This window comes from Pelophylax lessonae, assembly GCF_965119305.1.
Source record: "Pelophylax lessonae genome assembly, chromosome: 2".
In the NCBI taxonomy this organism is placed as follows: domain Eukaryota; kingdom Metazoa; phylum Chordata; class Amphibia; order Anura; family Ranidae; genus Pelophylax; species Pelophylax lessonae.
The window spans coordinates 129,501,309-129,527,967 of record NC_138769.1 but is presented as its reverse complement, the minus strand read 5'-3'; the positions used below and the strand labels follow the sequence as shown (position 1 = coordinate 129,527,967).

General features: G+C 42.7%; 1 protein-coding gene across 2 annotated transcripts in view; it reads right to left on the bottom strand.

The window, feature by feature from the left end:
- Window positions 1-18,576: 18,576 nt before the first annotated feature.
- Window positions 18,577-26,659, bottom strand: part of BLTP2 (bridge-like lipid transfer protein family member 2) — a 213,208-nt gene continuing 205,125 nt past the window's right edge. For both annotated transcript variants that reach the window (XM_082247020.1, XM_082247021.1), the window contains exon 39: window positions 18,577-19,003. In XM_082247020.1, coding sequence (XP_082103146.1) covers window positions 18,827-19,003 — 177 coding nt within the window. In that variant the 3' untranslated portion in view covers window positions 18,577-18,826. The remainder of the gene's footprint in view (window positions 19,004-26,659) is intronic.

The following is a 26,659-nucleotide window of genomic DNA, read 5'->3' as shown; positions in this document are numbered from 1 at the left end:
TAAAGAGTCCTGTCACCGACGGGGACCCTCCTTTTCGGCTAACAAGCAACTTTTTCTTCCCTCAGGTTCTCAAGACAAGGGATCTAACCCCTTTCGGGCCTCTGCTGGGGGTTCCAAAAAGTCTTGGTTGGGCACCACGAGCAGGTGCTGCCAGACCTGCAGACAAAAATTCCTCCACATGAAGGGGCACACTCACCCGTATTCACTGCTTTCTGGATCCATTGACCTCCCTGATCCAGGACAAGTGTGTCCACAAAGTCATTCACTGGGGCCACAAGATCAAGTTTTGATCATATCCTCTGGAAAAATTCTTTCCTTCCAACCTGCACTTATTCCCAGATCGCTTAAAGGATCTCTATAGGGCGGTGCAAGATTTGTTACTTCAAGGGGTGATTGTTCTGGCTCCAAAGTCAGAATGTTTTTAAGGTTTTTACTCAAACCTGTTTACAGTTCCCAGAAGGAGAGCAAGGTGCGCCCAAAACTGGACCTTTAAGGCACTAAACCGCTTTGTTCAGGTACAGAATTTCTGCATGGAGTCCATGCCCACAGTGGTGGCATCCCTACATCAGGGGGGGATTTCCTCGACATCAAGGATTGACCATCTTCACATCCCAATATGTGTTGCCCATCAGCGTTTCCTCCGCTTTGCCGTGGGCGAGGACCATTATCAATTTGTGGCGTTACCCTTTGGTTTCGCTTCCACTCCTCGGGTCTTCCAGAAAGTGTTGGCCCCGCTTTTAGCATTACTGCGTCAGCGGGGGATCACGGTACTGGGGTACCTGGACGATCTGCTTTTACGAGCGGAGTCTTCGTGCGCCTTTTTAGACAACTTATTGATTACTCTGCAAACGCTGAGGTAGTTTGGTTGGATTCTGAATCTTCAGAAGTCTGCACTGGTTCCGTCCACAAGTCTAGTCTATCTGGGTCTGACTCTGGACTCGCCCTCAGCCAGACTGTTTCTTCCTCGAGAGAAACTTTAAAAGTTCAGCAGCAATTTGACTGTACTGATCAGCAGACAGTCCTCTCCTCGGACTTGCATGCACCTGTCTTGGTGGGGAGGCGTCCTCGGCACAGACTGTGCTCAGGGGTCTGATATCAGGAAGAGTCCAGACTACCGATCAATGTACTGGAGCTCAGAGTGATCAGACTTTGTCTGGATCATTGGACAAGTCGTCTCCAGGGGTGTCCGGTGTGGACAATATGGTCTATGTCAATCACCAAGGAGGAACAAGAAGTGTCCTGGTGGCTCGGGAAGTAGCCGTCATTCTAAGGTTTGCAGAAAGATTCGTTCCAGCCCTCTCTGCTGTGCACATTACAGGGGTAGAAAATTGGCAACGGACTATCTGAGTCGACAGGCGTTAGACCAGGGAGAATGGTCTTTTCATCCAGAGGTATTTTTTTAGTTGTGTTTCCGGTGGGGTACTCCAGAGGTGGATCTGTCGGCCTATTGCCATAACAGGAAGGTTCAGAAGTTTGTGGCACGGTCTCAGCATCCTCTAGCCGTCACTACAGACACTTTAGTGGCTCCTTGGAGTTAGTATCATCTAAATTAACATTTTTCCTTCTCTCCACCTTCTGCCGAGACTACTACGCAGGTGATTCCTACACTGTTAAAAGCTAGAAAATCTACTTCTAGGAAGATTTACCATCGTATGTAGAAGACGTACATTTTGTGGTGTCAATCCCTACGGGTTCACCCTCGTTTCTTTTCAGTGGCTCGGATCTTGGCTTTCCTCCAATAAGGGGTTGTGCAGTGCCTGGCTTTAAGTACCATCAAGGGTCAGGTCTTGGCCTTGGCAGTTTTCTTTCAACTCCCATTGGCCACACACTCCTTGGTGCGTGCTTTTCTCCAGGGACACTTGGTTCCTCCAGTGTGGTCTCCATTGCTGCCGTGGGACCTCAATTTGGTGTTGTCAGTTCTCCAGAAGCCTTCCTTTCAAAATATTCAGGAGATTCCCTAACTTTTGTTGTCTCAGAAGGTGGCCTTTTTGGTGGCCATTACTTAGGCGCGCATCTGAATAAAGACATTGTGTTGCCCTCCCTGTGTCCCAAGCAGAGATGTATAGTAACGAAGTAGAACTACTTAAGTACTGTACTTAAGTACCGAAATGCGGTATCTGTACTTTCCTAGAGTAGAGTTTTTTTCTCCTACTTCTACTTTTACTTCACTACATTTTTTTGATGATTTCGATACTTCTACTCCAATATTTTTTTTTTGTGCTGCATAGTTACTCGTTACTTTTAAAAAAATTACCACTGCCAGAACAGTAGATGGCAGGTTGCATAAAGCTCAAAAAAATGTGTATAATGTCATTTGTAAATCAGCGCATACGAAAATAAAGGCTGTGTATAATAAAATCTGCTATATCAAATCTTTCCAATAAAAAGAAAATATGAAACAAACAAATAAATTGTGCTACAGCGCTTAAAGTGCATCAAGAAACTACTAACAAACACAACTTGGCTGTGCGAATAAAGTGCCTGTGCAATCGATATAATATCATCGTTGCCCCCAGTGCCCTGCCCACACTCCACACAGTATCAAAAATAAAGTGACATGAATGTGCTAAAGCCTAAATGCAGTGAAAATTATTATTCCCACAATGTAACAGTAAATTCAATTCATATAAAATATGACAATAAATCACAATAAAATAAGTTATGAAATAAGTTAGGTCAGGTGCGTGCAACAAGTTGAAGTATGTAAACCTATCTATAACAAAAAGTCCATAAATGAATTCCAGTGTGCAAATCTAAAGTGTCACTTCACTTGTCAGATGCTTCCACCTCCTTCAGTGCTTGAGTGATCGACCAACACACTTAATGGTGGTGGCACTGGTGGATAGCGTCTGGGTGGCACTGTGGCACTGACTGCACTGGTTCAAAAAGCCATATATATTTAATTATTTCAATTCTCAATCTCATAGGTCCTCTCCTCATAAGATATTAATAACTTAAGATTAGGTGATGAACTTCTTGGCGGCCCTGGCAGGATGATGCGGACACCCGCCACTTCTGGAGCCGAGCCGCTGTGATTCCCCAACATGTGACAAAGTGACAGCCAGGAGATTTAGTGGCTAGTAGTGCTCAAAAATACCGCTTTTATATATAAAAATGAAATAAAATATACTGACTCACAATTTAGTAGTAGTAGTAGTAGGTAGCATGTAGCAGTAGGCAGCACAACTCAATTCAATCAATCCCACAGCCTCGCTCGCGCCGCGGCCCGCGGAATCACTGTCATGATCATCAAGTTAAGACCGCACTGGAGGAGCCGCGTTGCCGTCTTCCCGCTCGAGGTCTCCGCCTCTAAACGTGTTGTGTGTCACTCAGACTCCACCCCTTAGGGCCCTTACTGAGAGGAGTTGTGACTCGGGCGGCGGGATGCGGGAGCAGGACTCGGAGCATTTTCTTTGTTATCTCATCTTCTTCTCTATGAGGTGAGTGAGGTGGACCGTGGAGAGAGGGCCTAATCCTTGCCATGGCAAATGTGCCATTTGAGAATCAAATAATCAATATAAAATATTAATATATTATATACACACGGGTCATGGGTGGCTTTTTTGAACCAAGAAGAGTGAGACTGACGGCTATGATGATTATCCGACCATCCATGGTCCATGGACCATAAGTGTTGTGGTGGTGCCTGTGCTTCCTGCGGCCTGCCTCTGCCTGTGCTGCTGTGCCTGCACTGTAGTGGCCACTGGCAGTGGCACTTGACTTGAGCAAAGCAAATGAGCACTACTAGTGTGAAGGACAGGTGGTGGAAGCATGTTCTGACAAGTTCTTATAATGAAAATAATATAGACAGCTTTTTGAACCAGTGCAGTGCCAGTGCTACTAAGGTGAGAGGCAGAGAGAGAGGCTATCCATTCCACCACTTTACTTGAGCAGATCACAGAAGAAAGGTGGAAGCATCTGACAGCAAGTGACAAGCACTTCTTAGATTGCACACTGGAATTCAGTTATGGACTTTTCCTTATAAAGTTTAGTTTACACACTTAAACTTGCACCTAACTTATTCACAATCACAACTTATTTTATTGTGGTATTGTCATATATATTTTATATGAATTAAATTTACATTGTGGGAATAATTTGCACTGCATTTAGCACAGACATGTCACTTTATTTTTGATACTGTGGGCGATGATTTTGAATACAAGAAGAATATATATATATAATTGCAGGCACTTTATTAGCATTTTTAGCACAGCCACTTTGTTAGTAGTTTTTGATGCATTTTTCACTTTAAGCGTTGTAGGTTTGATGAAGCTGGCCTGGCACATCATCATCAATTGAGCAAATCAAATCAAACCGCGATTAAGAAGACTGCGTATGCTCCTGTTCTGCCTTTTGATCAGCTGAAAAGATGGACGAACCAAAAACACCACCTTCCACCCCTGGCCCTTCAACTTCAAGTGATCTGCCTGGCTGTGAGAGTGAGGAAGCTCAGGAAGGAGACCACCCCTGGCTTTAAAAGGTGGATGCTTTAAAAGGGGAAGGGAGGGACATACTTTATCTGTTTTTTGTTTACAAAAAGTTACAGCCTAAGGAATTGTGATTGTCCTTTAGGTTAATCATTTGAAATAATAAAAAACAATATGATGTTCAAACTTTTGACTTCTTTCTTTAATAACTACATAACACAGTACTTGTACTTCTACTTTCAGTACTTGAGTAGAAATTTTTTTTCAAAACTACTGGTACTTTTTACTTTTAGTACTTAAGTAGCAAATTTTTTGAAAAAACTACTTGCAATACTTAAGTAAAAAAAATTGTGAATACTTTAGTACTTCTACTTAAGTAACTTTTTCTGCGAGCACTTCCACTTCTACTCAAGTCACTTTTTGATCGAGCACTTTTTTACTCAAGTAGAAATTTCGAGTACTTTATACAAGTCTGGTCCCAAGCCTAACCATCCTAAGAAAGTTGCCTTGCACTCCCTGGATGTGGTTTGGGCAATTAAGGAGTATTTTAGGAAATCAGACTATTTGTTCTCACGGATGGACTATTTGTCTGCTGCGACAATTTCCAGATTGATCACACAGACTGTGGTTCAGGCTTATTCTATTAAGGGTCAAGTTCCTCCTTTCCCTGTCAAGGCACACTCTACTCGGACGCTTAGGGCCTCCTGGGCCTTTCCTCATCAGGCGTCAGTGATGCAAGTTTGCAGGCGGCTACTTGGTCGTTGGTGCACACTATTACAAAGTTTTATAAAGTGGATGTGTTGGCATCTGCGGATGCTTCTTTTGTCCGCAAAGTTTTGCAGGCTGCTGTTTAGAGGACTTGTCCTCTTTGAGGGTGTTTTTTTTTCAGGTGAGCTCCAGTTGTTGACAGTTGATGTCCAAGTTACCTGGTTGGCTATGTTTAGCCTTGGGGAAGTTTGTTTTTTCTGCTGTTCCCACGCCTCATGTTTGACACTGCTTTGGGACATCCCTACGGTCAAGAAGATGAAGAGCTGTGTCCGTCAATGAACGAAAGAGAAAATAGGATTTTTGTCTTACCGTAAAATCCATTTCTCTGATGTTCATTGACAGACACAGCACCTGCCCCTCTATGGAGTTGGGTTTTTTTCCTTCTGACACTGCTTGTTACAAAACTGAATACATATAGCAGGAAGTGAGGGTATACCCCCAGGCACTGCCCCATAGGCATGTTCAAGCTTTTTCTCTGCCTAGTGTCCTACTCCTGTAGGGGGCAGTATAACCCTACAGTCAAGAAGATGAAGAGCTGTGTCTGTCAAAGAACATCAGAGAAATGAATTTTACGGTAAGACAAAAATCCCATTTTTTATGAAGAGGGGGAACAGATTGGTCGACTTCTCGCAAAAATAGTCAACGTACGGCCTACCACTCCAGCCATAGGAGCCTTGACACTGCCTACTGGTCATTTAGTTAACATGCCCACTACTGTCATGGCTGAATTGGTCCGATACTATACAAATTTATATGCATCTAAGGTGTCGCACACACAGCTGGATGATTTTTTGCAACAAATTTCTGTACCCCAGCTCACGGGGTAGCAAAGGTCACAACTGGATGCTCCCATTATATTGAAGGAGATAAAGGGGGCAACCAGCTCTTTTCCCTTCTTTAAGGCACCAGGGGACAATGGGCTTCCTATTGAGGTATATCAGCAATATGCTGCCTTGCTACTTCCACAATAGCTGAAAGTGTTTAATGAGGCGAAGGATAGTCACCAATTTCCCATGTCAATGTCCAGGACCTGCAATAAACTATTATTAAAATCTGGTAAACATGCCAATGATCCTAGCAATTACTGCCCCATCTTGCTCCTTCAATCTGACATAAAATGTTTTAGCTAAGGTGCTGGCTCGCAGACAAAATAAGGTGATCTCCAGTAAAATTCACTCTGACCAGGCGGGCTTTATGCCCAATAAGTCCCCAGCAGTGGATCTTAGATTATTTATTATTATGCAGACTCCTGCTGAGAACAAGGGTACTAGAATTTTATGGTCTCTGGACACTCATAAAGCTTTTGACAGCGTGGAGTGGAAGTTTCTGTTTGCTGTATTGGCTAAATTTGGGTTTCATATTATTTAATGGGCCCGCCTTTTATATTACCATCCTCAAGCGACCATATGGCGAGGGGGGCAGGCTATCCCCAGCTTTTACACTAGGCAAGGGCACTAGAAAGGGCCCTTGGTGACTCTTACAAGCTAACAAAGCTATTGTAGGATTTGGATATGGTAGTATTGGGCGACTCTGACCATTCTCTGCAAGCTGTTATGACTATATAGCGCTGAAAATAATTATTTGCCAAAGAGCTCAATTTTGGTCTCATCTGACCACAGCACTTTCTCCCAATCCTTCTCTGAATCATTTAAATGTTCATTGGCAAACTTCAGAGACCAAAATTCAGATCTTTGGCATTACCTCAACTCCCTGTGTTTGTAGGAAGAAAAATGTTGACTATACAGAACACCATCCCTACAGTCAAGCACTGCGGTGGAAACTTTATGCTTTGGGGCTTTTTCTCTCCTTAAGGTACAGGCCGGCTTTGCCATATTGAGAGGCCAATGGACGGGGCCATGTATTGTAAAATCTTGGATGAGAACCTTCTTTCCAGAATACTAAAGATGGGTCATGGATGGGTCTTCCAGCATGACAATGACCAAAAACATACCGCCAAGGCAACAAAGAAGTGGTTTAAGAAGAAGCACATTAAGGTCATGGAGTGGACTAACCAGTCTCCCAGACATTAATCCTATAGAAAATTTTTGAAGGAAGCTAAACTTTTGCCAAGCGCCAGCCAAGAAACCTTAAGGATTTAGACATCTCTAAAGAAGAGTGGACCAAAATCCCCCCTGAGGTGTGTGCAAACCTGGTAACCAACTACAAGAAATGTCTTACCTTTGTGCTTGCCAACAAGGGTTTCTCCACCAAGTACTAAGTCATGTTTTGCTTGGGGATCAAATACATTTTTTTTTAAACTCTTTTTTATTGACAAAGATGCAGGACATGTATACATACAACCAGGGCTTTTTTTCTCAGAGAATAGGTGCAGGAACCCACCCACACTCCCCAATCAACTCCCCACCCCTGACCCCAACCCCACCCCCTCTTGCCCCAATCACGCCATTCCTCAGGGAAGAGAAGTAAAATGATGCCAAATAATGGCTGTGGTCAAGAACTGCATTTTGCACATATTTAAAGGCTGAGGAGTGTGTATCACATAGTGTGCATAGTGTGCAGAAAAAAGTTTGCATCTCCATCCACAGCTCACCTTCTCTCCATCTGTCAAAATCTGACCTTCTATTATTCCTCCACAGCTCAACCCTCCCCCATCCCCATCCACAGCTTGCCTTCACTTCCTCCCATCCACAGCTCACCTTCTCTTTACCCACAGTTCATTCTATTCTCTCCCATCCATAGGTCACCCTCTTCCCCCCATCCACAGCTGACCTTCTCTTCCCCTTGTCAACAGCCGATCTTCCCTCCCCATCTAAAGCTCACCATCTCCTCCCTGTCCAAAGGTCACCCTCTCCCCCATCCACAGCTCACCTTCTTTTCCCCCCATCCACAACTCACCTTCCCTCCCCATCCACAGGCCACCCTCTCCCCCCCCCCACAGCTCACCTTTCCACCCCCTTCTCTCCCCCACATTACCTTAGCATATGCCCCCCAATTCACGACTCTCTTTTTTACCCTATGTCAACATGTCACATCTGCACCCCCATTCACAGATTATCTCTCCACCTCTCCACATTTCACTTCTGCACCCTATCTACAGCTCCCCTTAATCCATATCTCTCAACCACTGCAACCTCCAATCTTTCACCTCTGCACCCCCAGCTTCCCCCACAGCTCTCACTATGCAGAATCTAATACCCAATACCCCCCCCCTGCCCATCCCCAGCTCTGACCTCTGCTGAACAACCTCAGCGTCTCCACCTCGGTCTCTCTGCACAGCCACTTCTCCTCCTTCCTCCACCCTTTTCCTTCGCAGCTCTCTTACCTCTTTAATAGTTCACAGCCACAGTTTATCTTCACGGCAATAGAACGTTGTAGCCGGCTCTATTCAAAAAGATAGAATAGGCTTTTTTTTCTCAGCCTACTGTGCAGTCTCCTCTGTGCCACATCACCTTTCAGATCAGTGTAGCACAGTCAAGGAGGACTTTCATAGCACTTTACTCAGCTCAATGCTACACTGATCTGACAGGCAGCAGGCGGGGATAGAAACTGCCTCTGGAAGCCCTTAATTAAAAAAACATCTTACAGTTGCGGCATCTGAATCCAGCCACCTATTAACAGGTGTGGGGAATTTTCCCTGGGTGCAAGCACTAGTACACAGCCAATGGAGGAAGTGAGTAATATAGAAAACTTCCTCTACCGGCTTCAGTGTTGAGCCTGGAAAGGCGAGGGCTGCCGTTCCTTATAAAAAAAACCCTGCATACAACAAAGTGCTCAACGTAAGCACAATAAAGTACAGAACACACGTTTACAGACATGAAACAGGTCAACAAAGACATGTAAAAATCTTTGCTTAGCATTCCAAAAAAGAAAAGTCAAATACCGGATACCCACCTGGATATACAAAGATGTAAAAAAAAATCAGCAACTGAGACCCTGGATTAAAAATGTTTGCTATTCCGCTCCCCTGAGTTAAGAATTCGTTATAATTTGTATGGCACTAGTTAGATGGATGGGTGGGATCTATTTACTGGCAATAGCTTTTCGAGCCAAAAACAATGTTCTCCGCATGACTTTATTATATCTCTGCCACTGCTCCTCATCCAAGATTCACAGGAGACATATTCTTAGAGTGCAAGGGACAGGTATCAAAAAGATTGCTTCCAATACCTGGCTATGACAGGATTTACCCACATAATATGCGCAAAATCAGCATTCGTGTAGTTACATCTAGTACGCTTAAGGATGGTATATGGTGCATGGCATGTACCCTCACCAGGGTGAGATATGTTCGATGTATCATATAAAGTTGTATTAACTTATTGGTAATGGCACGTGACACATGTGAATGTGAGGAACAGGCTTCTTCCCAATCTTCCTCTTAGAAATCCTCTGAGAGTTGTTGCCATTTAGATTGCACAATAACAGGGTTTTGTTGATTGTGGCGGTTAATAATTGGGTATAAACCTGAGAGATGACACCCCTGGGGCCTTGTGATCTTAATACCCCTATTAGTGGGTACACACGAGACAGTTGTTGGGAACAGTGGGAGAGTTTAAATAAGTTGTCTCTGCTTTTTGGTAGGCCTGTATGAGATCCTCCTCCTTCTGATGAGTTTTTTTTAATGGGGGCACCTTATAAGGTATCCCAGAACATCAAATCCTGCCCCTCCCCCCCCATGAGCTTCCAGAAAAACTATTCAATTGTTCCAGTATTCTGTCACTGGACTCAATCAGAGACAGCCAAAAGAGTTGCACTCTCCACGGTCTGCGCACTCCTGCAGATCTGACATTCATGGTAATCAGTAATAAGGAATGGTCTGATATTCCTCTAGGGAGAGATTTAATAGCAAATAGTTTAGTTATGAGTCTATACTTTCCCTGGGCCAGATCTATTCTCGATAAAGTTCCTCTTCTAGGAATAGACCATAAGAACACTCTGGTGTGAGGGTTAAGATTTCAACACAGATCACTCCACCCAAATTCTGTAATAAGCAAATGCAAGGCCATCGGGCCCTGGGAAGGTATTGCCAATTGATCCCCCTATCTGTCCAAGATTGGGTCCAAAAGAAGATTGAAATCTCCCATGCACAACACATATGCCTCTGGGTATAATGCTCAAATACTTTTTTTACTCACTGAACTGCAACTCAATTCTTAACATATTTGTATTGTGTTTTTTTTCTGATTTTTGGTTAATATTCTCTCTCTATCATTCAAAATACACCTATGATAAAAATTATAGACCATTTATTTTTGTACGTGGGCAAACTTACAAAATCTGCAGGGGATCAAATAATTATTTTCTCCACTGTATACAGGAGTTTGGTAAATATTCTGGCCTTACCTGAACAAAATCTGGCCTCCTACAGATAGACTCTGTACCTAACCCCCAGCTGGCATTGTTTTGCCCGTTTTCTGTTGTCATCTCATTTAAATATTTGGGGATTACAATCTCCAATACTTTCACAGATGATTGCAAGTTAAATATTTTGCCCTTACTCCCAAGATTCAGAGATAGAGTGTAAATATGATCCAAATTGTGGCTCTCAATGGCAGGCTGAGCAAACCTGGTCAAGATGATTATGATGCCTCAGCTACCGTACTTTCTCCATAATACACCAGTAGTTAGTCCACTAAAAATCTTCTGTATGTCAATTCCATATTCCACTCCTTATTATGGAAAGGAGGTCCTGTCAGGATTAAGTTGAAGCAACTACAGAGGGCCAAGGATAGAAGGGTCTAGCCTTCCTGAAACCCTGGTTATACGATCTAGCCTCTCAGCTACAACATTTAATAGGGGACTTGGCTTTGGGACACAGAGGTGAGGAGGAGGTTGGAGACTCTACTCGGTTTGTGATGCTGCACTTTATTGGGGCCAGATTCCCAGCAATCCCTAGAGGGACTGGAAGCTAAACTGTTTTCCAAACCAAACAAGCAATATCCTACATATAGGGCACCGCACACCATGCACTTCTATTATAATCAGCTACAAAATGCAATTAGGGCTGAGCATTCATTGGTGAACCCGGTTATTTCTCCAATGCCTAATTTTAATATGATGCCTCCACCAAAGGTTTCATGTCTAGGTGTTATACCATGCTTTTAGTTGACTATCTGGAACAATTTCCCAATACTGCTATACAACAATGGGAAAGGGATGTGGGTGACATCTAGGGTGACCAGTTGGAGGAAACCTTGGAGGCTGTGCACTTATGGTCTATGAAAGTGTCTCATAGATTGACAACTTTATATAAATATTAAGGGTGCATCAAACTCCTACCAAATTGCACACTATGGGATTACACCGTACCCCACCTGCCCAAAGTGTTGTAGAGACAGAGGGGACCTTATCCATTTGTTCTGTCATTGCCCAAAACGTAAAGGCATGAAGTACTGACTGGCTGTTTTGGGTTACAGCTAGGCTTAGGGGCACAAATGAACCTGGGACAAAGTCCTATTTTATGCTACTATTTATAATGTTTTAGTTCACATGAGGGGAAATCTTTACTCCTATACATGTCAATGTCAGGATTATGTTATGTGACCATTCTTTAACACTGCATTTCCTTATGAATGGAATCTCTGGAGCGTTCTTGTATTTTATTTATTTTTTTCCGTATGGTTTGTTGATCTCTCTCAAACTTTTCCTGGACCCAAATCCCTATAGTCTCTATTGCATGAATTTTGAATGGGATCTGAATAGTTTTATAAATAATAGTTGACCTCTGTTGTTTTAACCTTTTTTTATATGGTAATTTTGTATACTTATATTTGCTTCTTTTTCCCTCTATTTTTAGTGATTTTTATTGTCTATTTTGATTATGTACGTTATTAATTGGGTTTATTTAGACTACCTGCTGACTGTTATATTTGATCATGAATATGTTATAATTTTTTGAGGTTTTAATTTTTTTTTTATGGATGTACAATGGAAGAAGTGTGGGAGCCTATATAAACTGCAATAGACGTAACTGGTGTGTGTTTGCTCCTGTTCCCCTGTATGGAGGTCTGTTAATTACATGCCTGGCTGGTCTTTGTGGTGGGGATCTTTCATGTTTAAAAAGAAGCCAACTTTATTTATTTATTTATGGGCACTAGTTTCTTGGTCATCTTTTCAAGATACATTCAGGGAGTCTGTGGATAGTTCAATGTATGCACTTGTTACTGGACTTTACTGTTTTTTAGAAAATGTATACATCACTGATGTTTTCACTTGATGTTTGTGGACTTTTATTTGTGTGGCTGCACACGCAGGTGTGTGTATGTGTATATATAATGATTAGTCATAACATTATGACCACTGACAGGTAAAGGCTCTGTTCACACCTGAGCGTATTTCAGCTCGTAAAACGCTCGTCTCTGAAGTCTCAAAACACCAAACAAGCAAAATACTATTCATTTCAATGGCCCCTGTTGACATATAAGCATTTTGTCACCTGGAGCTCAAAAAAGTACATGAACTTCTTTTTTGGCAGATTATAAGTATTTTTGATAGATGTCAATGCCTGTCTCCAAACACCTGCAAAAAAACGCCTGAAAAAAGCAAGAAAAAAAACGCCTGAAAACAATACGCTCAGGTGTGAATGGAGGCAAAAGGAAGATCTTGATACAATGGCATCTGCAAATTGGTGGGGTATATTAGGCAGCAAGTGAACATATTATCCATGAAACTGATGTGGTGAAAACGGAAAAAAAAAAAATATGCATCACAGTTTGTTGTGTATGGTGCTGTGAAGCCCATGGTGACCTGTGTCTATAGCTAAATGCTTCTACAATAGTCACGTGAACATCAGAACTGGACTGTGGAGCAATGGAAGAAGGTAGCCTGGTCTTACGAATCACATTTTCTTTTACATCATGTGGATGGTGGGGTTCATGTTTGTCACTTACCAGGGGAAAAGATGGCACCAGGATTTAGTAAAAAAAAAAAGGCAAGTCAGCAGAGGCAGTGTGATGCTTTGGGCAAGGTTCTGCTGGGAAACCTTGGGTCCTGCCATTCATGTGGATGTTACTTTGGTGTTCATGCTTCAATGGATCAAGGCAGGTTTAGCAAAAGGGTGTACATAATTGTGAAGTGGAAGGAAAATGATAAAGGTTTTCAAAATGGTTTACAAATAAATATCTGAAAAGCGTGGCATGCACTTGTATTCAGCCCCACTGAGTCAATACTTTGTAGAACCAGCTTTTGCTATAATTACAGCTGCAAGTCTTTTTGGGCATGTCTCGACCAGCTTTGCACATCTACAGAGTGGAATTTTTGCACATTTCTCTTGCAAAGTATCTCAAGCTCTGCGAGATTGGATGGAAAGCATCTGTGAACAGACATGTTCAACTCTTGCCACAAATTCTCAATTTGATTTAGATCTGGACTTTGACTGGGCCATTCTAACACATGAATATGCTTTGATCTAAACCATTCCATTGTAGCTCTGGCTGTATGTTTAGGGTCGTTTTCCTGTCGGAAGGTGAACCTCTGCCCCAGTCTCAAGTCTTTTGCACACTCGAACAGGTTTTCTACTGATTGCCCTGCATTTGGCTCTAACCAGCTTGCCTGTCTCTGCTAAGGAAAAGCATCCCCACAACATGATGCTTCTTCCGCCACCATGTTCCACGGCGGGGATGGTGCATTCAGGGTGATGTGCAGTTTTAGTTTTCTTGCCACACATTGCGTTTTGCTTTTAGGCCAGAAAGTTCAATTCTTTTCTTATCTGACCGGAGCACCTTCTTCCACGTGTCCCCCACATGGCTTCTTGCAAACTGGAAATGGGACTTATGGCTTTCTTGTTGCCACTCTTCCATAAAAGCCAGATTTGTAGAGTGCACAATTAATATTTGCCCTGTGGACAGATTCTCCCACCTGTTGATCTCTGCAGCTCCGCCAGAGTTACCATTAGCTTTTTGGCTGCTTCTCTGATTAATGCTCTCCCTACCTGGCCTGTCAGTTGAGGTGGACGGCCATGTCTGGGTAGATTTGCAGATGTTCTATACTCTTTCAATTTCCGGATGATGGGTTGAACAGTTCTCCATGAGATGTTCAAAGCTTGGGATATTTTTTTTTTATAACCTAACCCTGCTTTAAACTTCCCCACACAACTAAAGCCCCGTACACACGTACTGATCGTCGGCCGAACGATCGGCCGTCTTTTGTCCAGGGCTGTCGTGTCTGTTGAAAACTGCAAAAGACAGCACACAAATTTTGTCGGCCAACAACAGCCGACTGCAGAAGTGATGTCATGTGATGGTTAAATTTCCTTGTCTTTTTTCTTTTCTGAGCATGCCCAGTCTTGATAATCTGCTGTCTGTCGACCGAAATCTGTACTGACTGGCGAACAATCGGCCGGTTCTGGTGACGGCCAACAAATATTTTATAGTCTGAAAGACAGATTCTGTTCGGCCGAAAATGCGCTGTCGGCTGTCGGAAGCATCATACTAACAAGCCTAGCGGCCGAATATTTACGGCCGACAATCGGTACGTGTGTACGGGGCTTTAATCCCTGACCTGCCTGGTGTGTTCCTTGGCTTTCATGATGCTGTTTGTTCACTAAGGTTCTCTAACAAATCTCTGAGGGTTTCATAGAACAGCTGTATTTATACGAAGATTAAATTACACACAGGTTGACTTTATTTACTAATTAGGTGACTTCTGAAGGCAATTGGTTCCACTAGATTCTAGTTATGGGTATCGAGTAAAGAGGACTGAATACAAATGCACGCCACACTTACTCAGATATTTGTAAAAAAAAAAAATTCAAAACTATTTATAATTTTCCTTCCACTTGATAATTATGTGCGACTTTGTGTGGTTGTATCAAATAATATCCCAATAAAACACATTTACATTTTTGGTTGTAACATAACAAATTGTGGAAAATTCCAAAGGGTATGAATAATTTTTCAAACACTGTATATGGTAAATGTTTTGTTTTGCCATACATTTTCTTAAGTTTAGAAAAGAGTCAAGAGGAGTTAGGACCCTTGCCGGTGTATTTTTTTCCCTGTGTACCATAGGAGAAACTTACCCTTACTTCCTGTCCTGGAGACACACAATGAGGTTAGAGGAAATCTCCCAAAGTGAAGGGAATTCCCTTTTCAGACAGTTGTCCCCAGAAAAGGGGTGCTCTTTGGAAGATTTCCCCTTACCCTTTGTTCTGAAGACAGCCGTAAAATTGTGCATTTCCCCCGCACTCTTTCCCAGTGGCCCTAATCACCAGTGCAAACAGAGGGGTCAATCTCCATAATGGCGGCAGACAGTAATCAAAACTTGACTGAGGGCAAAGTTTTGCCTAGAAATGTAATTTAACCTAACCATAGAATTGTACAGGCTGTGGAGAGCGCAGGCATGATCTGAGCAACCCCAGGTTTTGAATAAACTTCACAGTGCAGTAAATTTAATCAACTGCCAAACATACAAGTTTATATGAAACAAAAGGGAGTAGGGAAAGCATGCTGTGAATGCCTTAGGGGTGGAAACAGTAGCCATCATGACACGTTTTCCAGTGCAGGCCATATCGGTATTTAGGAGACACCAACTCTTGCTTAACAAAAGGGTCTGTTTGAACCTGAAGCATTGTATTTTCACACTACAGCAATGTTGTTGTCATACTGCTGGTTCACGATAATGTAGTGAATAGGGCAAAAAAAAAAAATCATCTTTTTATGCAACATAAGTCCCTTGTACTGACTTTATTGATCTGGCCATATCGATATCCACACACAGATGTTAAATTGATGCCCAATCCAGTCATTTTCATTGTTGTCTGTCTTCGGGAACTTTTAGTCCAAGCAGTGTCTCCTTCGGTGATGTATGTGTAACAGGTACACTCAAATATTATTCTAGCAATCATATTACACATTTATAAAATAAGGCACACAAAAAACACACAACAACCACTTATGTTTAAAAGTAACAATATGATTTTTAATCATCATTGGTGGAGAGCAATCCATACCAAAAAGTGCAAATGTCTGCAGATGAGAGCAGGATTTTATACACCTATGTAGCAGCAACAACTGCAGCCAGCCCCACCTCAATGCATATAAATATGTATATATACATTTATAAAAAGTTACAACACCTCTGGAAATGCTCTTACACCATAATCAATAATGTATTATTACAAAGGTAAGTGAAGTCCATGCCCACCACACTGGTGGCACGATACCCCAGAAATATACAGCCCCTAGATCTGTGTTAATAAAAAATAGGAATAAGGGCACAAGGGCTATGGGGAAAGCCAAAGAGTCAGCAACAGAACAATGATATCAGAAATATCAGAATTACAAATGAATCTCTGGAAAAATAAATATTTTATCAGGAAGCTATTTTCATTAATGTTCATTAGACATTTGTCACATAAATGCTTGCAGCTACTGAGGTCAGAAACAGATCCTTCTTGCAGCAACAGTGTTAATAGTGAGGCAAAAAGAGTGAAGGCAACATGCAGCAGCCTCTTGGAAAGTGAGTGGTTAAACAGAGAGCTTATACTTCATGTATCTGGGGCCCTCCGTCTATTGGAGGAAGGGAGTGTGTTCACATCAAAAGCATGTCTAGTGGGTCAAGTCATTTATAAAGCATCATATCTGTAGCATTTACTTGGTCCTTATTGCTGGACTATATCATCTATTATCATAGGGAAGCTAGTTCATTGGATATCACATAAAGAACTTAAAGACAGTAACATGGTGTTAGCAGCAGTGATAAGCAGTAACTCACAGCAAACAAACCCATAACATTACTCTAGGAAAAATGCTAATTTCTGAGTGACTTCCATAGGCTACTGTACTACGTAGCTTTCTGCACATATATTGATGAAATGGGCTCCCTATTCAGTGATTTTCTGGGAGGCTCTTCAATTTTGTGAGTGATATGTAACTTTTGATTTATTAACGTGAACCTGTGGCCAGGCTTTGGACATGCAAATATTTCCATATTCTTAAAAAGCAGTAAATGAGCTCTAAAAAACCCTGCCTGACTCGTTTAGCTGCAGGCACTGTAGAGAAATAATTTCTAAAATTTACAAGAGCGGCAATAAAATTCCGGCTCATCTTAGATTCTGACACTTTTTAACTATTGCTCCTGAGTATGTGGTACCATTTTAACTTCCTCTGGCAACAGGGACATAACAGTTTGGAAGGCTTCTAATGCAAGGAAACAGCAGGAGCGGTTTAGAAAAGCACAGCAACCTAACTTCAGTATCTGCTTTGATCTTTCAGAATGAACTACCCCCTAGTGCCTACAGCTATAGAAAGGTTACTTAAGGCTTGTTTTAAAGCTCATTTATGGCTTGTCAAGAATTTAAGTGTAGACTTGAAACTGCAAAGCCTGCACCTTGCTCAGCAACTGATAAGGTTCACTGGTGTTACACATCCTGAGGCAGGTATACACATAATAGCCTATTTCAAACGGCTTGCATATTTTTCAAATTTGATTCAATTGTAAAATGTCTGAATCCTTGGTGAAAGTTGTGTTATTCATATGTAAAATATTTTCTAAATAGACCCCAGAGTTAGAGCCCCATGGTCTAAGTAGCAGAATCTTTCCTAAAATCGGTCTCTCAGAGGAAAGGTTTAGCATGTCTAAAGCCACATAGCTGTCCCAAAAATAGCAGAATTGCCTGCATTGAGAAATTTTAACATGACGGATTAACAAAGTTAAAGTCTGCATCAAATTGCCTCGAAACTCAGAATTTTTCAAAACCAAGGTGAGGGTTTGTCAAGGTACAGCACATCACCACACAGATATTAAATAAGCCTGGCAGTTGTCCCAATTTTACTTACCATATTTTTTGGTGTTTTACAGTCTACCGCTAGTAAATACAGGGTGGACCAAGAACAACAGTAAATGTAGTAAATGTTAAATCAGTTACTGTACAGATATGCTGTAAAGACATAGTGCCATTTCTACTGTGCCAGTTGATGTTACTATTAAGTGTTCAGGCAGGTGCTGCTCTTGGTCAGATGTTCCCCTTTAATATGTATACATGCACAATCACAGGACATATTGCTGGTTGTGTGACCTGTTGTCTCAAGATATCGACCCTCTGATAGAACATTCACAGAATGTACTTGACTCTTTCAACCTATCCTAAAGAATTAAAATTGCACTTTTTGATCCTCCATGACAGCTAAAACACCATGGGGGCTGTCTTCTGTATCAGATGGGATATGAAATGAAAATAGACTAAACCATGACTAAAGCATGACATACACTTAATGAAAAAAATGAATTTAGGTGGGATCACAATATCCTTCCAGTAACTTCCAGTAGGAAGGATCGTGATAGGAGAACAATGCGCAGGACCATTTACTTTATTTCCAGTCCCAACTGATCGTAATGGCAAAACTCCTGAGTTAAGGAGCTGATTTGAATCCTACAGAGGAGAAAAGACAAGTTGATATGGACTTAATGATGTTTTTGGGCTCCTAACTGTAACAAGATCTTCTGAAATGCTGCATTTCTATAAGAGGGAGAAATAATGCCCCACAATGATTTTACAAGGTATTCCATAAAGCAAAACTGGCAGCTGCAACACCGGTAAGACTCTGCTTATCTCCTCACAGATACTTTGCCCACATTTCTGTCTTGGACAGGATGCTTAGGGCATGACCTTCAGTAATAAATCCTCTGAGCTATACTGCCGTAAAGGCCATCTAATGCATGTCCACAGTTTATTTCCTCCTGCCAAATATGGACTTCTTTCCAGTATTTTTATCAGTCATACTGAGTCCAATGATAAGTCTTGCCTTCTCGTCCTCCTCCTGTTGATTCATATCAGTCTTTGTCTCGGTCTTGCCTTTTGTTTCTGCACCTGCAGCAGGTTTCAGTCGTAGCTTCTCTTTAATGACCTGCACAGTATAGGTTAATCAGTAACAGCTGGCATCATTAACATATAAAAATACAAATATGTTCTATAATTAAGCTGATTAAGATGATCCACTAAACTTCAGGGTCCATTCACACCAGTGTGTTGCATTAGAGCATGTGCATAAACATGTGCTAAGTTAAGGCAGCCAACTCATTTGAACAGGCTAATGCACCAAATAGGTGGCTTTAACATTTTTGGCAGTGGACTGCAACTTAGTAGGCTGCTTAATGATGCACTGCAATGCATGTCTCTTGGCAAGTTGTGTTGGGGTTCCATTCAGAATGAATGACAGTGCATCGCACCAAGGCCCGTACCACAGCATGATGGTATTAACAGGGCCTATTCAGACCACTGTGCTGCATTTAGTGCATGGGCATTAACTTGTGCTATGCTAAAGCAACCCATTAATTTTTATTAGGCTGTATAATGCAACAAATAGGTGTTTGTTTGCTGCTGTACGGTGTGCTGCAATGCAAGTCCATTGGCATGGTGCGTTGGGGTTCCTTTCAGCATGAATGGCACTGCATTGCATCGAGGCCCGTATCGCAGTGTGAGGGGGTGAACAGGCCCTTAGAGACTGATTGATGGAACAAGATACCAGTATTTAAAACTAAACTTTAGGTAGATATAACATCCAAAGACAAAAGGGTAATGCAGCTCTGAAATGAATACACCTTTAAATGTATTTTTTAATGTTAAGAACTTGATTATGACATGCCATCAGCCTCATTCGAGATACAGTTCATTTGCTGATAAGGAGCATGCTGATAAAAAAATAAAGCAGATGGTTGGGCTCATTACTGCTTTTCCCTTTACCTTCCAGTCACAGACCTGGGTTCAAAAGATGTAGGTAGAGTGATGCTGGGCATTAGATTGAGGACACGTAGTTAACAAAATTGAAGAATTTTAATGTACCTGTAAATTCCCTATCTTAGTACAGGGCACAGGAATCAATTCTTTGACCATGGGATGCCCCTTAACAAAAAATTAGGGGTGGGCAACAAAACAATCAGAAAACGGCAGCAACAGGCCCACAGAAAAGAGCAAGAAGGGTCATCTGACCCAGACAGTCAACAACAGAAGAGCCTTGTAGTGAAAACACGGATCTTTAGATCAGACAGACAGCTGTCCAAAAAAAAAAAAAAAACGTTTTAAAATGTGAACATTTAAACAGGTGATGACCCTATGAACTCCTACGTCTTTGGGAGAAAGGGCTAATGTAGAGAATGAGGGACTCATACCCTGAGGTCAGAAGCAATACAAAAAAGAGAAAAAAAATTGCCAACCAGCCAAGTGAAAAGGTATTGAGAAATCCCATAGAGGGACTGCCCTGTAAGGCATGGAAGAGGGGTCAGTTAGCAAAGTAATATGTGCCAGGCAGCCAAAGATGACAGTCTCCTGACCCCACCAATAAGGGACCCATAACTGTCCGATATGCCTTCAAAGAAGGGGAGGTAGAATGACATTCCCATGGAAGGCGAAATGAAGAGTCGGCTTCCAAGCTGTCCCTGTAGCATAAAAGGAAAGGACGCCAGGAAGAAGACAGGGGAAGCCAATGCAGAACTATGGCTGCTGGGGAAATGGAGATGGATTCATTCCTACAGAGGCCTTTTTAAGGGGTTACCGCCATTTGGGCAAAAGGGAAGGGCTTTCCATGAGCCCCAAATGGGCACAGAAAGTTGCAACAGGCAACGAAAAGAGCAGCTTCTTTGAAAGAGTGCACAGGGAATGAGAAAGCCAAAGTGTTAATAAAAGGATATACAAGGCCATACTGGAAAAAAGTTGCAGAATGAGATATGGGAACAATTTTCAGGATGGATTTCCATAGCATTACACTAATTGAGTGTTACCTCAAAAATTGCAGAGCATGGGGAAAGTGATATGCATACCCCCAGGAAACAGGGGCAACCAAACTAGAGGTTGAATTGTACCCAACTGGTACATTTTAGGGAATTCAAGGTGCTAAGAGATCTCGGTTTAAAAGTCTGCAGATCAGTTACATAACTGAAGATGTATGATGAGAGAAGTAGGCAAGTCCCGGGGCACCTATATATCACAAGTAAAGGGGAAACAAAACGCAAAAACAGGGAACTGAGAAAAGGAGCAATGCAACCTTTTCCAGTACTAAGCTGCGAAATAAGTCTACCAGTGGCAAAGGCTATTCTTTTAAGGAATTAAGAGCGGTGTTTCAAACCAGTAGGAACCCCTGGGAGCTGTTGAAGCAGCCTAGATGTGGCTGCAGAAAATATCTTTCTTGACATGAAGGAAGTGGAGAATTTTGCTGCTGAAACTGTGGAAATAACAGATAAGGGCAGGTATTCAGAACTAAGATGTCTATTTTGGGCAGCCATTGCAGAATGAATTAGGCAGGGGGTCCTCCCTACCTGATTGAGGGATATAGGAGAGCATCCCATTGTTGTTCCTCCCCATCTCTCTGCCTACACAAGGCCATGGATCACTGAGATTTAAAAATGGCCTGTGAACCCAGAGGAAAGCAGCCAACCAGCTGAGAGGAGAGTTGGTCAAAGCCAGAACACCTATGTGGCAGTCACCCCCAGTAGACAATGACCCAACACTTTCTGTATCTGATTAAGGAAGTGGCAACTGCTGCTAGATAGGGTTGGAGGCAAACTGGTGCTGAGCAGGCTGACTGTCAGTGCTGAGCAACCAGGAATCCCTATGCTGTGTAGACTCAGGCAGCAGTGCCTGTGTACATAAAAGGTATGCAAGGTCATCAAACACACTGCACTTCAAAGATTGAAATCAGCAGTATCCAGTGCATCTCCATTCCTGAAAGCGGGGTGGGGGCACAGTTCCTCTTATTCTGCTGGCTTGGTTCTGACCAATCCGGATAGAACCCACCTCTGCCCCCTCAGTGTTTGGGATATATAGAAACAAAGCTCACAAGAGAAAATCTTCAGAGAGGAACAGCCATCACCTAAGGACACTAGCTTAAAACGGAGGCTTAGTTGAGCTGGGAGGGGTTATGCCTAGACAGGGATTCCTGCCTTTCATTTGGCCAGCACCTATTCTTCGGACAATAGCAGCAAAACCCAAGTAGACCACTGTGTCCTGTGACGTACAAATAAGAAATAAGTGCAGGGGAGTGGACAGGTTTGGATTTGGCAAACAAAATCTTGCTATTCTATTTTTATCCTTTAATAGCCTATTCATTTTTATCGTATTTTTTGCTAGAGTTCTGCTTAAAGGGAAACTAGGCAATTAAATACATCAATCAATGTAAATAGCGAAGACAAAAAAGGAACCGTATGTCCCGATAGTTGAGCATTCATAACAGCCATTTAATGCAATACTGCAATAAGAAATTGTAAAATATAAATAACACATTAACTAAGCACATGAAAAATTAGACAAAAGTTAATTTTCAACCATCTTTGGCTAAATCTGTAAAAAAAAAATCAGATTTTTGACTTACTGTAAAATCCATTTCTCTGCTGTTCATTGACGGACACAGCACCCACCCCTCTGTGGGTGTTGTGTGGAGTTGCCTTTTTCTTACATTTGTTGCTTACAAGTTAAAATCATTATTTCTCTTTCTTTCATTGACGAACACAGCTTCTGATATTCATAACCATCAGTTATACTTCCCCCCTACAGGAGTAAGACACTAGACAGAAAAGAATTCTGGCTACACCCATGGACAATCCCAGGGGGTATACTGCCTGTCTCTCTCAGAAGAATTATAACTCCACAGAGGGGTGGGTGCTGTGTCTGTCAATGAACATCAGAGAAATGGATTTTACGGTAAGTCACAAATCTCATTTTCTTTTTCGTTCATTGACACACACAGCTCCTGATATTCACCACCATTGGGACGTCCCAAAGCAGTGTTGAACATGAGATGTGGGAACAACAAAAAAATTCCCAAGGCTAAACATTAGCCAACCAGGCAACAGGAGCTCAGCCAAACAACTGGAGCCCACCTGAAAAAAAACACACCCTCAAAGAGGATCAGGTCCTCTTAAACCGCAGCCTGCAAAAACTTGTGGCCAAACGAAGCATCCGCAGATGCCAACACATCCACTTTATAAAACTTTGTAAAAGCGTGCACTGACAGCTAGGTGGCTGCCTTGCAAACCTGCATCGCTGACGCCTGATGACGAAAAGCCCAGGAGGCACTGAGCATCCTAGTAGAGTGCACCTTGACAGGGAAAGGAGGAACCGGACCCCTGATTGAATATGCCTCAAAAACCGATCCAGGCAGGAGCCCCCACCAGGTACAACCCCCCCACCCCATCTGCACAGTCAATCGTCCGGTCGACGGCGGCACACCCCCTCAGCCCCCATTGCCAGTTACCGCCCTGCCCCCATCCAAAGAAAGTGGCCAGGCCACCCAAACAGCCCCAGCGTAGATGGGGCAGGATGAAGGACTTGGCAAGGGGGTGCCTGCGGGAAGGAGGGGAACCCGGGTGTTCGACCATCCCAAGGTGGGGGGGCAGCTACTCACCATAACAGGAACCAGGTGGGGACCGCTCCAAACAGAACCCCTCTCCATGGAAATGGGGGGCTGTTGGCCAGGAGAAACGCTGCAACTTGGGCCGAGACCTGGTCGTATGCAACCTCGCGAGGCATTTAACTCGTAGGCCAGCCCCCGTTCAGGGGGGCTATGTTGCGGCCGACCTAGCGCGTAGCTGAGGTCTGCGTGTGCTTGCTAGCCAGACTGGTGACCACTGGATCTAGATTATGCAGCCTGTTGCCCAGTCCGGCAGTTGATTGTAGATCTCCCAGGAAAAAATACAGGAGGAAAAACATTTTCTATCTAAAAAACTCTGCCAGGACCAAAGATTCCAGCAAGGAAACAGGTCCTTACTTCTAACTAGGCTAGTGGCTATAGCAGTGAAAGGGAGTATACCTCCTGGGACTGCCCATGGGTTTAGCCAGAAATCTTTTCTGCCAAGTGTCCTACTCTTGTAGGGGGCAGTACAACCCAATGGTTATGAGTATCAGGAGCTGTGCTTGTCAATGAAAGAGAAACTTTAATTTTTTTGGTCAGCATAAAGAACAGCAACTAGAGAAGGGAAAAGTAAAAACAAAACTGACAGTGGAACAATGAAGAAAGTAACAGTAACAAATAGAAGACTGTGGAGAAGCAACTAACATCCCCTTGGGTGTATTGCCCCATTTTCAATGCTGATGCTTGGTTGATGTCTGATCTGGCACCCTCTTCTATTTGTTACATGGAGGAGCTGCTGGTAAATGTGTGTGTCCTTTCTCCTATCAAGATTAACATCCCCATGCAATTGTCTCCCATGGACTTGTATGACTGTTTGTGTGGTCAATGGAGCGGTGACTCATCTGCTATTCATTAGTGAGTGACTTTTGTTTGGAGCAATGAAGAAAGGACAAACCTCCATGATTGGAGGAGAGCTGGTCATATGGTATGGCTGGTGACATGATCAGGCTTGTCTTCCTTTTTTTTTTTTTTTAAATGTTTGTTAATTTTTAAAGCACTCCATTGCTTTCAAAGTCTCAAAGAAAGCAGAGTGTAGAATACATTTGTAAAGCACATTGTTGTGTTCTGAAAAGGCAGTGTATGTTGTTTTTTATTATTTTACAGCTGTGGGGCTATACTGTTGCTTTTTAAATGAGCCCCTATGTGCAGAACATATAAAATGTCAACTTGTAATAATAATACAGAATCTTGTTCAAGGGAGTCAATTTGGTTTCCTTTACAAATTAGGAAGGATTTTTTCCCATAAAGAAAACTGGATAAAACTTTTATGGTTAATGGTTATTGATAGACAAATGCCTTTCAAACTGAAACATAACGGGGTTTTTGTTACTTACCATAAAATCCCTTTCTCTGAGTTCTTTGATAGACACAACGTATCCTAATCTTGACAATAGGGACGTTCCAAAGCAGTGCCTCAATGAAGGGTGGGTAACCAGAAACAGACCATGCAACAATACCTGAAAACCCCCCAGGCTAGGATACAAGAACCCTCAAACGCTGCTTGCAAAACCTTGCAGCCAAAACACATATCTGAAGATGCCAAAAAATCAGCTTTGTAAAAAGCGGACGACTTACAAACTTAAGACACCGCCGTCTTATGTCGGAATGCCCAGGAGGCACTAATTGCCCTGGTTAGAGATGTACATTTCTGGAAATATTGAAACCATGGAAAAAACCTTTTATTTCCTTGTTTTTTACCAGGAAAAATTGAAATTTTCAGAAAAACTGTAAAAAAATTAGGTGTGGAGTATTTTACAAATTGAAAGTCATTTTGTTACACTTGGAAGGCGAATTTCAGTGTATATGAAAGTATTTTACTTGAAATAAAGTTCAGTAAATAACCTAAACTTACTCTTTTTAAAAATGTATTACAAATGGCCTAACTGAAAAAATACGTCATTACTATGACATTTATTGTTGTTGGTTATGGCTGCAGTTGGATGCCTTACCCCGGTATTTTTCTTCCTCAGGTGCCGGGGTTTCTCATAAAAGTGGTGCAAGTGACAGATTTGCCGCTGGGTCACATTTAAAACTGGCGGGAGGGGTCATCTCCGACCACCGCAGCGTTTTGGTGGTTTTTGGGTTTGCGGAAACTGGGCACAAAGAGAGGAGCAAAGGAAAGATGGCCTTTATTTTAAAGCTAAAGATCAAAAAGAAAATTCTTTGATCTTTTGCCTTTAAGGGTAGAGAAGAGATTTGGGGTCTTTTAGACCCCATATCTCTCCATAAAGAGGACCTGTCATGCTGTGTTGTTATCGCAAGGAATGTTTACATTCCCTGTGATAGCAATAAAATTGATCACATTTTTTTTTTTAAAGCAGGAGAGTAAAAAAAACGAAAAAAAAAAAGTAATAAAATAAAAAAATAAATTATTTTTTAACCCCTCATCCCCGTGTGCAGTGGTGAACACATACGTAGGTTGCGCCCACATATGTAAACAGTGTTCGCACCACATGTGAGGTTTCACTGCGAACATCTGAGAGAGCAATAATTCTAGCACTAGACCTCCTGTAACTAAACTTGTAACTAGAAATGGGCCAAATACCCCCCCCTGTTGGGTTTGCATGCCAAAATTAAAGAAAAAAAAACACAAACCCATACCAGACCCTCATCGGACCACGCAGCCTGGCAGTTCAGGAAAGAGGGGGGGGACGGGGGACGGACTAGCCCCCCCCCCCGAACCATACCAGGCCTGGGGGAGGGATGTTTTGATGCGGTGGGGCTCTTCCCCACAACCCTGGGCTGTGGTTGTGGGGGTCTGCGAGCGGAGGGCTTATCGGAATCTTGAAGCCCCCTTTAACAAGGGCCCCCCCATGTGAATGAGTATGGGGTACATACCCCTACCCATTCACCAAAAATGTATCAAAAAGTAATAAAAACTGTTTTTGACAATTCCTTTATTAACCACTTGCCCACCGCTCACATGGAGCGTACTGCGGAAAAGTGGCACAATCCCGTCCAGCGACGTAGACCTACGTCGCTGGACTCCTCCCCCTGTAGGCGGGGCTCGCACGCTGCCGGAGGCGCGCTCCCGCTGTTTTCATTCACAGCGGGAGTCGGGCCAGGGGAGGAGCCGCTGCTCTGCCCCGATCGTCGGGGAATCGAGTGAGGAGATCCGCCCGCCTGTGTAAACAGAGCGGGCGGATCTCCATAGTGACAGGG